The sequence below is a fragment of the Bufo bufo genome, chromosome 1, assembly GCF_905171765.1.
Source record: "Bufo bufo chromosome 1, aBufBuf1.1, whole genome shotgun sequence".
Classification (NCBI taxonomy): Eukaryota; Metazoa; Chordata; class Amphibia; order Anura; family Bufonidae; genus Bufo; species Bufo bufo.
This window is the reverse complement of record NC_053389.1, coordinates 559,129,103-559,141,208: the sequence shown is the minus strand read 5'-3', so window position 1 is coordinate 559,141,208 and position 12,106 is coordinate 559,129,103. Positions and strand designations below refer to the sequence as shown.

Genomic DNA, 12,106 nt, shown 5'->3' with positions numbered 1-12,106 from the left:
TATTAGGCTGCCCTCGCTCCTAATGTTTGAGGGTCAGCTAAGCAGCGGGCCCTCACCTATAATGTTTTAAAGGGTCACCAGCAGGCCCTTATCCATAATGTTTTTGAGGGTCACCAGCAGGCCCTCAACCATGTTTTAGAGGGTCAGCTCAGCAGCAGACCCTCACCCCTAAATTTTTATATGGACAGCTCAGCAGCAGGCCCTCGACCACAAAATATTTTGATAGCTCAGCAGCAGGCCCTCGTTCACAAAACTTTTTAGATGGTCGGCTTGGCAGGTCCTCGCCCACAAAATGTTTAAGATGGTCAGCTCAGCAGCAGGCCCTCACCCCTAATGTTTTAAAGGGTCACCAGCAGGCCATCAATCATAATTTTTCAAGGGTGTGTATGATGCCCTCCTTTATGTGTTAAAAGGGGTGTATTGAAGTGCTGGTTCCTTGCAATTTTTGGCAGCCCTTTCCTTTAGTGCATAGGCTCTATGAGTGTAGGAGTCCCACTACCTGAACAATTTTACCACAATGTGAATGAGGCCCTTCTTTATGTGATATACAGGTTGCATCGGAGTGCCTCTTCCTTGTAGTTTTTGGCAGCACTTGCACTTTATATACAAGTAAATATACAGGAAAGAATGTTTCCAAATAATTTTTCCTCTAAAATCGATCTTATCTTCACTTTTGTGAGTATTATTGTCAGTCTGTAAAAGTGGCATACTACTTGGACAACATTGTTCCCAGCAGCGACCTGGGAGTCCAAGATACATCCAGACATCCTCCCCATGCTGTTCCTGAACCATTTCAGTGGTTTTCCATCAATTTCTGACCTTTTCCTATGAACCAGACACCCTCCCCTCTTGAGAGCAGGGGGGTGCCTGGTCTAATGCTCGGGTTCTCCCATTGACTTCCATTGTGCTCGGTAGAGCGCCCGAGCTGCTTTCATATGTGTCTGACAGCAGCTTATACCCTTTTGCCTACTGAAAACACATGCCTATGTCTGGGCCCACTCTTACAGTTATGGGAGGAGATTTATCAAGACCGGCGCTTTCCATGCTGGTCTTGATATCCCCTGCACTGCCAGAGGATGCTCCTAATTTATAATGAGGTGCACACTTCGTCATAAAGTATGTGCACCTTCCGGCACTCCGTGCGCCTAGACAAATCTACGACAGCTCAGAGCTGCAGTAGATTTCTAGCTTCATTACACCAGTTTTCTGGTGCAAAATTAAGATACATTTGTCATAAAAAGTAGTAGAAAAAAGAAAGGCGGCACTCAATTCGTAGCTTTATTCGGGTTAAAACATAGGGTCACAATTTGCGGAAAAGAAAAGCCGGCTTGACAAAGCGCGATTGTTGCGCGAAACGGCTGTTGCCTTTTCCTTCCACAAATTGTGACCCACACCCGCTATGTTTTAACCCGAATAAAGCTACGAATTGTTGAAGATTCGGTGAGTGCCGCCTTTCTTTTTTTCTTCTACTTTTTATGACACCATTGGTCTATTTGTTCTGGCTGAGCACCACTCGATTAACTGCATGGTTGCTGAGAGATACGTTACAGACACTGTACTGCATGTAGCAGTGCCAGCTGTGTTTTCTTCTTTTTACTGTAAGATAAATTTGTCTTGGCTGTTGGTCATGCCCCTTTCTTGCCCCCTTTTGGAAAAGTGGCAAGTGTGGCGTAAAAAGAGGCACTTGAGACTTTTTTTCTCCAAAAAAATAAATAAGCATTTAAAAAAGACACAAACTGTCACTAGTGGGGTACCTCAGGGGTCAGTATTGGGCCCTATTCTCTTCAATATATTTATTAATGATCTTGTATAAGGCTTGCACAGTAAAATATAAATTTTTGCAGATGACACTAAACTGTGTAAAGTAATTGACACGGAAGAGGACTGTATACTGCTACAAAGGGATCTGGATAGATTGCAGGCTTGGGCAGAGAAGTGGCAGATGAGGTTTAACACTGACAAATGTAAGGTTGTGCACATGGGAAGGAATAATGCAAGTCACCCGTACATACTAAAGGGTAAAACACTGGGTAAGACTGACATGGAAAAGGACTTAGGAATTTTGGCGAACAGCAAACTAAGCTGTAGAAACCAGTGTCGGGCAGCTGCTGCGAAGGCCAATAAGGTAATGGGTTGCATCAAAAGGGGCATAGATGCCCATGATGAGAACATAGTCCTGCCACTTTAGAAATCATTTGTCAGACCACACATTGAGTACTGTTTACAGTTCTGGGCAACTCTGACCAAGGCAGACATAGCAGAGCTGGAGAGGGTTCAGAGGAGGGCAACTAAAGAAATAACTGGAATGGATGGACTACAGTATCTTGAAAGATTATCAGCATTAGGGTTATTCACTTTAGAAAAAAGATGACTGAGGGGAGATCTAATGACACGTGTTGATTGCGAATATTCTAATTGCTAATTTTTATTGCGAATATTGGCACTTCGAATATTCGCGAATATCTAGAATATAATGCAATATCTTCGTTATCACGAATATTCGAAAAAAAATTTCAGTACCCATGATCCCTCACTGCTTCTTGCTTGTGGGCCAATGAGAAGGCTGCAATATCTTTGACTTTAGGAGTAGTGTTGATCGCAAATTTTCCGATTGCCGCTTTTTGCAATCAAGAAAATAATGACTGGAGATCACGAATTCTCGAATATATGACAAATATTCGTCCAAATATTCCCGAAATATTGAATATTGCCCCTGCCGCTCATCACTGCTAATGACTATGTATAAACATATCAGGGGTCAGTACAGAGATCTTTCCAATCATCTATCCCCAGGACTGTGACAAGGGGACATCCTCTGCGTTTGGAGGAAAGAAGGTTTGTACACAAACATAGAAAAGGATTCTTTACGGTAAGAGCAGTGAGACTATGGAACTCTCTGCCTGAGGAGGTGGTGATGGCGAGTTTACTAAAAGAGTTCAAGAGGGGCCTGGATGTATTTCTGGAGCGAAACAATATTACAGGATATAGCTACTAGAGAGGGGTCGTTGATCCAGGGAGTTATTCTGATTGCCAGATTGGAGTCGGGAAGGATTTTTTTTTTATTTTTTTTTGTCTTTCTCTGGATCAACTTGCAGTATAACAGGCTGAACTGGATGGACAGATGTCTTTTTTTCAGCCTTATAAACTATGTTACAAACTCACAGCTTGTGACTTTTAGGCCTCTTTCACACTACCATTTTTTTTTCCCGTTTTCCGGGGCATTTTTTGCGATCCGTATACGGAACCATTCATTTCAATGGTTCCGCCCAAAAAAAAACGGAATGTACTCCGTATGCATTCCATATTTCCGTTCAAAGATAGAACATGTCCTATTATTGCCCGCAAATCGCATTCCGTGGCTCCATTCAAGTCAATGGGTCCGCAATAAAAATGGAACACATACGGAAATGCATCCGTATATATATTCCGTATCCGTTCCGTTTTTGCGGAACCATCTATTAAAAATGTTATGCCCAGCCCAATTTTTTTTCTATGTAATTACTGTATGTGCCATACGGAAAAACAGAACCGGAAACAAAAAAACAGACTGCAAAACACTGAAATAGCCATACGGTAGTGTGAAAGAGGCCTCAAAGTCACTTTTCTGGCGCAATGGAGATGATTTATCTCCCCCATTGCGTTATAGCAATCTAGATGCAGATTTTTCTCTTGCCTTAGGATCATGTTGGTATATTGACAGCATATTTATCACACAAAAACCACACGTAAATTGGATCCCTTCTGCACACCAACCTCCATGCCACTGAAAAACAACCAGCTCTCCAGCTTGCCCTTATTGGTGAGCAGATGAAGGACATCCCATGCAATTATGAAGGGAAATATATATTATTATATTAATCCATTGGAATTTTATTTTTTTGGGTGATTTTAGGGTGGTACAGCATAGCGTGCCATATAAACTAGCATAAGATGAGCAGCACTCTAAGCACTTATATGTAAAAAGGTTTAAATCATTATACAAGAAAATTAAATTATTCCCCATTTCTATTGTTCTGCATGATGTCTGAATGGAAACAAACATTCTTGTAAAAATACAGAAGATTAAAACCTCTACAGACCTAAGGTACCAGCCTTACAGCTTTTATTGTGAATAAATCCAATTCTGGCATCCCGGTGAGCTAAACAGTCATCACTCCAGGCTTATGCACTTTACCTACACAGATACATTGTAGCAAATTATAGTTAAAGCAGAAAGATTTTTTTTTTTAATCTTTATTCATTACTCAGGTAATTGCCTAAAATGGCTGCAATTTCTCAGCTGTATATTCACATGTGGAAGAATTGTTTCAGAGATTTCCAAGAATGAAAATCTGTCCCATACCTGTGAATGGGGTTGTTTTTGACAAACCCATGTATTTCAACAAGTGACATTCAAATGAATGAAGCGGACACAGAAATTTCTGTGCCGTGTGTATTTACTTTCCACATTCAGGTTTTTGATGCAGTATTTGAAGGCAAAGACAGGAAAGGATTCAAAAACAGGATTTCCTTTACACATGCCCTATGTTTATCATCCTTTCTTGGCTTTGACTTCAAAAAATTCTGAAGGTGAAAACCCTGACTAATGGTTTCCATTCAGGGATGGCAAACAGTTCTAGAAATCAGTGAGGAACTGAAACAAACTTTATTAGAAAGAAGAAGAAAAAAAAAAAAAAGACAGCTATGCATAGGACACTATAAGAAAAGTAGTTCTTTGACGGAAAGAGGAGTTCATGGAGCTGTTGGGAAAATGTGGACCTATATTTCCAGTTATAGGGGGAGATTTATCATCACCCTATGCCATGGATTTGAAGGGGGGGGGGGGGGGGGGAAAGCAAAACCCAGTTTTGTAACTTTTTAAATTCCACTGCGATTAGATTTAGTGATAACTGGCCTTCTTACGCCAACCTGGCCATTTTCTGAAAAGGGAGTGCGATAAAGGCAGGTGTGGGCAGAAACTGTAATGGGATGGGGGGGGCACAGAATGACTGCAGCAGCTACAAGCTTGAGTAGATTTCAGTCTGGCGCATGGACTGGTGGTGGAGGCATTTAATTTATGACAGGGCCCATCAAGACCGGCGAAGCACACACCAGAGTAATGCCTCGAGAGCAAAAAGCCATTGTGGTACGAAACTTCCCAATTGTAGCTGCATCCAAATAATGAATGCCTTAAACGGGTTGTCTCAGTTCAGCAAATCACATTCATCACCTAGACAAAAGTTAACAAAAGGCACTTACTAATGTATGGTGATTGTCCATATTAGGGCCGCAGTAAACTATTATTTTAGGAAGAGTATTCTATCGATTATTTTTTACTATTAATTGAATAATCTAATAAGAAAACATGAATTAATAGACAGTCCAACACCCTTCGTTCCCCACTGTGCGATCAGCCCAAGTACATCAGGTCCCCCCCCCCCCAGCACCATCAGCTTTCCCCCATGCCACCAGGTCCATTCCCCCAGTGCCATCATCTCTCCCCCCCCTTGTGCTATCATCTGCCCCCCCGTTGTGCCATAGTCTCTGCTGCCCTGCTCCTCCTGACACCCGGATTGCACAGCGCCATTGGTTGCTATGACGCTGTGCACTCCAGGTTCCTGGCTTTAGTCGATCCCCCACCCCCTCGGTTTCACCAACTTACCTTTCCATAAGGCGCGCCACCAACACTCCATCGTTCCGCGCTGCTCTGCACCTGACGTCACACAGCACGGCAGGTCATGGTGTGCGTATGCCAGGAAGTCAGTGCAGCACGGGACCATGGACGTGCTGTGAAGTGTCCGGAGGCCCCCTGCTGGAGAGGTGAGTAGTCCAAGTGCAGCGGGAGACCACGGAGAGGGAGTAATAGCAAGCACTTCACTCCCGCTCCGTGGTCACCTGACACAAATGAATCTTCGATGCAAAAAAATTGCATCAAGGATTTTTTGTGTCAAATTACTCTATTTAAATCGAGTAATCGTTTCAGCCCTAGTCCATATTGCCTCCCCTGCTGGCAATGCTCATTTCCATGGTTACGACCACCCTGCAATCCAGCAGCGGTGATTGTGCTTTCACACTATAGAAAAAAGCTCCAGCCTATGCACACTTCCAAGGACCCGGTCACCAGAGAGGTTGGCACTTTTTCCTATAGTACGCCTACTGCTGCTGGATTGCAGGGTTGTCGTAACCATGGAAATGAGAAGTGTAAAATGCAATGGAAAAATCAATCAAGCCAGCAGAGAAGGCTGAATTGAGACAGCCCCTTTAAAAATGACAACAAAAGAAACATTGTAAAAATTTATTATAAGAGGTTACGTACCTGCTGCTTACTGTGCTTAATATAATCAAATGGGACAAAAAATTATAAAATAATAATCATATAAGAGAATATAATGCTGAGTGGCCTGCAAAAAACAGACAGTTTGCAGGTGCCCCATGTGTTGATATAGTGAGACCTAGTAAAGGAGCACTAAACTAGAAAGGAATAATACATGCAAACAATACATAGAATGGCAAAATCATCATATCTTACGGATCTGTTCCACCTCCAGATGGAGAAGGCAGGGTTTAATTCTTCTTATCCTGCTGCACATGGGGACAGCAGAGAGGCTCCTACTTCAGAAAGTTGTCTTAGGTCTCCTGCACACAACAGTAACAGTTTTGTGGTCCACAAATTGCAGATCCATAAAATACAGATGTGATTCGTGGGCATCCACCAATTTTAGCGGGACCTACTGTAAAAAAAAAAATAATAAAAAAAATTGTCTGCAAAATGGACAAGGATAGGACAGGTTCTATAATTTGTGGCTCAGCACAAAAAATGCGAATCGGACACTGACAAAAAATATGGTTGTGTGCATGAGGCTTTACAGACCGTGAGGAGGACGAGAAGGAGTGAAGGACATGGCTGAGCTCTTGGGACACAGATATTTCTTTGTTTCTCAGGTGTAATTATAATATTAGGCGTAATAGGATCAAAGAACAAGAGGAGATTAAGAGGGGAATTGCTGGGATTTTTTTTGTTCTCCTGTTGATCCAGCCTTAAAGACTCATTAGCATTCTTGACATGTATTTTTTTAAGTAAATATTTAGCTTCTGAAGCTTTTATGACAACTGTTTTATGCCACTCTCCTGTTATTGGTCCTAAAATTGTAGGAATACATTCACAAAAATATTTTACCACTTTGGTGTGTGTCCCTACGCCGATGCTGACAATGCCAGAGTGTGTAGAGTTCGAAGAAAATATGATCAAAAATTATTTCATGGGGAATGCCAGTATTTACTAAAACGGATGCCAGGAGAGTAGACAGATTTAGTATTCCCCCTTCCAATTTACACAAAGCGCGGACAAGAATAGGACAGGTTATATTTTTTTTGCAGACCACGGAACGGAGCAACGGATGCACACTGAGTGCTGTCCGCATGTTTTGCAGCCCCATTGAAGTGAATGGGTCCGCATCCGAGCCGCCAAAACTGCAGCTCGGATGCAGACCAAAACAACGGCCGTGTGCATGAAGCCTTAATATGTATTCTGGGGCTGTCAGGTTTAAAGAGGAGGAGGAAAAAAAATTAGGGTATCGATCTGTAACAAAGAACAGGCTTACTTACCTAACAGATCCTGCATCGCAGCTTCAGTTCTCCCAGCAGCACACTGGTTTCCCAGCTACAGTGGAGATGTCGCGCTGACATCTGCAGCCCATGACTGGCCTCAGAGGGGCACTGAAGTGGTCAGTGAGTGGCTGTTGACGTGATGTCATCGCTGCAGCTGACAGGATCTGTCAGGTAAGTAATTGTCTATTCTTTATTACACCTTGTGAGTTGTCCTGTTTGTTCTTCAAACCAAACCTTTGGTGGTAATAAACCTGTTATGAGATTGCTCATAAAGGTCCATTATGTTCAGCAAATAAGACATTTTAGAAAAGGTAACCCATAAAATGGTTATGAATTGGTTAATCTCTGTTTTTTTTTATTTCATTACTTACAGTTTACTTACATTAGCTTCTTAGAATCTGAAACAAAAATACCTCTCTCAGCTTATGTTCTTATAGTCTGGGGGGAAAAAAATTACACTAGTTTCCCAAGGCAGAAAACCAGCATAATTTCTAGACGACTACTTTCAACAGAGGTCAGCACTACTATGACAGATTACCTACAGGGCACGGATGAGGTCTCGGTATAGGATGCTGCGATCTACTCTTGTAGACATGCTATAGAAAAAGCCAGAAGAAGCACCACAGACTTGACACCATGATTTCTGGTACGTACACAGATAGCAAAGTATATTATATATATATATATATATATATATATATATATATATATATATATATATATTATATATATTATATATATATCTCTGAGTTCATGCAACGCTGTCATATCATGCCTCAAAACAAAATCTAAAGATTAAGATCAGATCTAAAATCTGAAAAACTGCAAGGTTTATTGGGATTCATTAGCAACATGGTTTTACATGAGAAAGTCAAGGAACCCATCAATAATGTTCAACAAAGCTGTGCTCTATTATATACATTGTGAAGATGACATGATTTTTATCAGTACATTGTTACAAATATGTATCAGGATGTTGCCAAATACTTTATTTAAATAAATGTTAAAATAAAAAATCATTCAAGGCACAAAGAATTCAGCTGTAACCTTAGTAATTATTAAATCACCAAGAATTCATTCCATACAGTGAAGTACAAAAACTTTAATGAAGAAGGTAACAACGAGTACAATTTATTTATTTTTTTACATGTTCCGGACAACACAAAAAAGAAAAAAAAAAAAAAAGAAAAAAAAGTTACTTGTGAATTTTGAGGAAATATGAAGCAACACAACTTTAATGGATTTACCCACAGTGAGGTCAAAAAAAAAAAAAGTGTTCCATCAAGATTTCTTAGTAACCACGTAAAATTAGAATGGCTAAAAAGGTGCAAAAATATTTCACCGCTTGAAAAAAAAATAATAATAATCTCACACTTTTTAGGGATATCTTGATTTCCAGTGGAGGGCTTACAACATAACCACTCAAGATATTTGCAAAGATGAAGGAATGATAGGATTTGTAAGACGAAAAGTGACAGTAAGGCAATTACAAAGACTGCATCACAAAGCCAAAACGGAATATAATGGAGAGTCATCCAGCGGCAACGTTTCGATGGAAAAGCTGAGGTGTACTAAAATGTAGCACGTATGCGGAATTGCAAGAACGCCAGACTGACTCATCTATACAAAGTACTGCCATGGTCAGCATGCCAAGGACATGATTCCTCCAACAACAATAAGGTGATCGGTCCCATTTCAGCAGCCCACAAAATGTTCTGGACAAAAACACCTGGAAAAAATCTATTTACAACTAAAAGATTACTGGATTCTTAAAATGTATAAAAAAATGCAGTTTTGGCACCACCTGTAAGGCAATGCGCAAGAGAAGTATTATATAAGAAAAATGCACAGTGAAGGCTCAGGCCGACAGGATGATTCTGTGTTACATGCCCCAGGATTGTGCAACTTTAAGGAGTCCAGATTTCATTCTGCTTCTTTATATATAGATTTATATCTTACAGGCTTGCAAGGAAACATTGCAGAACACAGAATAAGGCAGCATGCATGCTTAAAAGGGAAAAAAAAAAAGAAAATATACATTAATTTCCTTAAATAACCTAAACAGGCGAGAAAAAAAAAATGTCCTCTAACTGCATTTCATAAGAGGATTTTTTTTGCGTTTTTTTTTAAACTATTCAAATTATTAAAATAGTCTGTCCAATGTCTGTACAAATAACATCCCTACAATTACAGTATACATACAATCAAAATACCTTCTCCATTGTGTGGCCTAGCAAATAGCAGTGACTTTTGAAAAATTTACAAGACATGAACATAAATAAAGCTAATAAAACTGGCAAAGTACAGTACTGGTCCGCCGTTCATTGAGGGTCTTAAATCACTCCAAAAGCCATCAAGCTATAACAGGGTGAAGTCAAATGCAATCTACAGGAGAGAGTAGATATAATCAGCGTTAGGCCTACGAGATACTGGAATTTATTACAAAGTGAATGTGCACTATGAAATTATTTTCTAAAGCGGTTTAGGGCAAAAAAGGGAAGTATTTAAAGGCGTATTCCCACAGTCAAAATCTATCACATATTCCCAGCCCTAGCCTATCTTCACCAGTGCCACAGACTTTAAATGGTGCAGCACCACACATGCCTGACCACCGCTTCCTTCAAACTCATCCTGCAGTGGAGAGGAATAGATAGGTTGGGACCCTCGATTCTGGTGATATGGGGTGGGGTACAGCAAGCAGACATTTATCACCCATCCTGTGGATAGGTGATAAGTGTTCATTGTAGGAATCTCTATGTGGACACAGCATTTTTGAAGGGGTGAAGTTTCAAGCAAGCTCCTCAAACAAAGCTGGACCAGCAGAGGGAATCATACATGCTTGATCCTCGCTGCTGGGTTCTGGCTCCTTTAAACCCCCACCTCCACTGCTGCTCTCTGGTCTCCTCGCTTGTGACGGGACTGGGTCACGTGATGCGTGGGGAACACGTCACCAGTCATTGGCCGCAGCGGCGGTGGGGGAGCGAAGGAGCCAGAACCCAGTGTGTGTGTGTCCGATAAAAGTATGAATCCCTCTGCAGGTCCAGCCAAGTTGGGGAGGGTCTGCCTAAAAGGTCCCTACGGGTGAACAACCCTTTTACGGTATCATGTGTGGCAAGTGGGTCATTTTATTTTGGCAAGCAAGTGACAGTCTGAAAGTATAAAGGGAAAATAACATTACATTTTCAATAATTAGTTTGCAAAACAAACCCAAAACACTATTGTTTTAAAATAAACTGCCAGTATGGCCTCATATATTACTTTATACAATAGTAGCTGATCTGACTATATATCATACCCAATTATCAAGGGGTCCAGATAAACCTGAACGGTAAGCTGCAAGAGGCTGGGGTTTTCACTTTGGGCTCAGGTGACTGACACATGAGCTGAACTCACAAGCTCTTACGATTCGGGCCGATGCAGACTGGCGACAGGTTGGTTTGTTTTAATGGGGAAACATTTTGCATGGTTGCTTCTACCTTTAGACATCATCTTACCATATAATGACATTTTTAGAAAAGGCCACAGTCTTTGAGATTGTTTTTTATGATGACATCAGTCACTGCATCAAATACAAACTGCACGTTCTTGGTATCTGTCGCACATGTGAAGTGGGTGTAGATTTCCTTTGTATCCTTTCTTTTGTTCAGATCTTCAAATTGACACTGAATATATGCTGCGGCTTCTTCGTACGTATTTGAACCTGTTTACACAGACAATAACTTATTTTAATAGATTTGCTACAAAATAGCATATATATCTTAAATGGGCATCTGGAGAATGGGGGTCTTCAGACCCCTGGCCTGTGACTGCATCTACTTCTACAGGAGTCGGTCTATGTTTCCATGACCTGCCTCTATTAGACATCTAGGTCATATCTGGTGGGTGTGCCACAAAGGTCTAAAGATGGGAATGCCCCTTTAACGTTCTGGCGTACTGCTAGGATACCACCATGATCATTTCTATCTCCGAGACCCTCATCAACTTGTAGAAACAAAACTTCAGCATTTTTCCGGCAGCGTGGGGCTCCTGACCACTGACTGTACATCAGTGAAGGAGTCTTCAGTCTAAGGACTGTGGGGTCCACACACCACATTCACAACCCATCAGTAATTGATGGCATATCCTAGTGACCGGACCCTACTTACTATAATGGGAAAAGCCTTTATGGAGGTGTGCTTTCTTATTAACCATGTTCTGACCGCTTCGGCCCCATTGACTATAATGGGGGCGGTCTGGCCGCAGCACGACAAACATGCAGAGAGGCGGCCGGAATAAAACGACAACATGCCCAATCCTCCTTCTTGCAGGTGTATATACCCCTCTCCCTACTGTAAAATAAATCCAACTGGCCAATCCAAGCTTGGGCATCTGAGAGCGGTTCTACCTCCTCATTTTGTAAGCATGCTTGCTATAGGTAAATAAATGCAAAATACTAAAATGAGTCAGTGGGCTCCCACAACGTGCAGGCGCCTCAGTCTCTCTATATAGAATCCTCTGGCATAGTCAGAAATGTAAATCT

The 12,106-nt window shown here is 41.3% G+C and overlaps 1 protein-coding gene across 1 annotated transcript in view; it reads right to left on the bottom strand.

The window, feature by feature from the left end:
* Positions 1-8,901: 8,901 nt before the first annotated feature.
* The window catches only part of GNAI1 (G protein subunit alpha i1), an 80,829-nt gene continuing 77,624 nt past the window's right edge, over positions 8,902-12,106 (bottom strand). Inside the window, exons 8-9 of the mRNA XM_040413100.1 lie at positions 11,082-11,287; positions 8,902-9,972 (exon numbers count right to left, since the gene is read on the bottom strand). Coding sequence (XP_040269034.1) covers positions 11,097-11,287 — 191 coding nt within the window. The 3' untranslated portion in view covers positions 8,902-9,972; positions 11,082-11,096. The remainder of the gene's footprint in view (positions 9,973-11,081; positions 11,288-12,106) is intronic.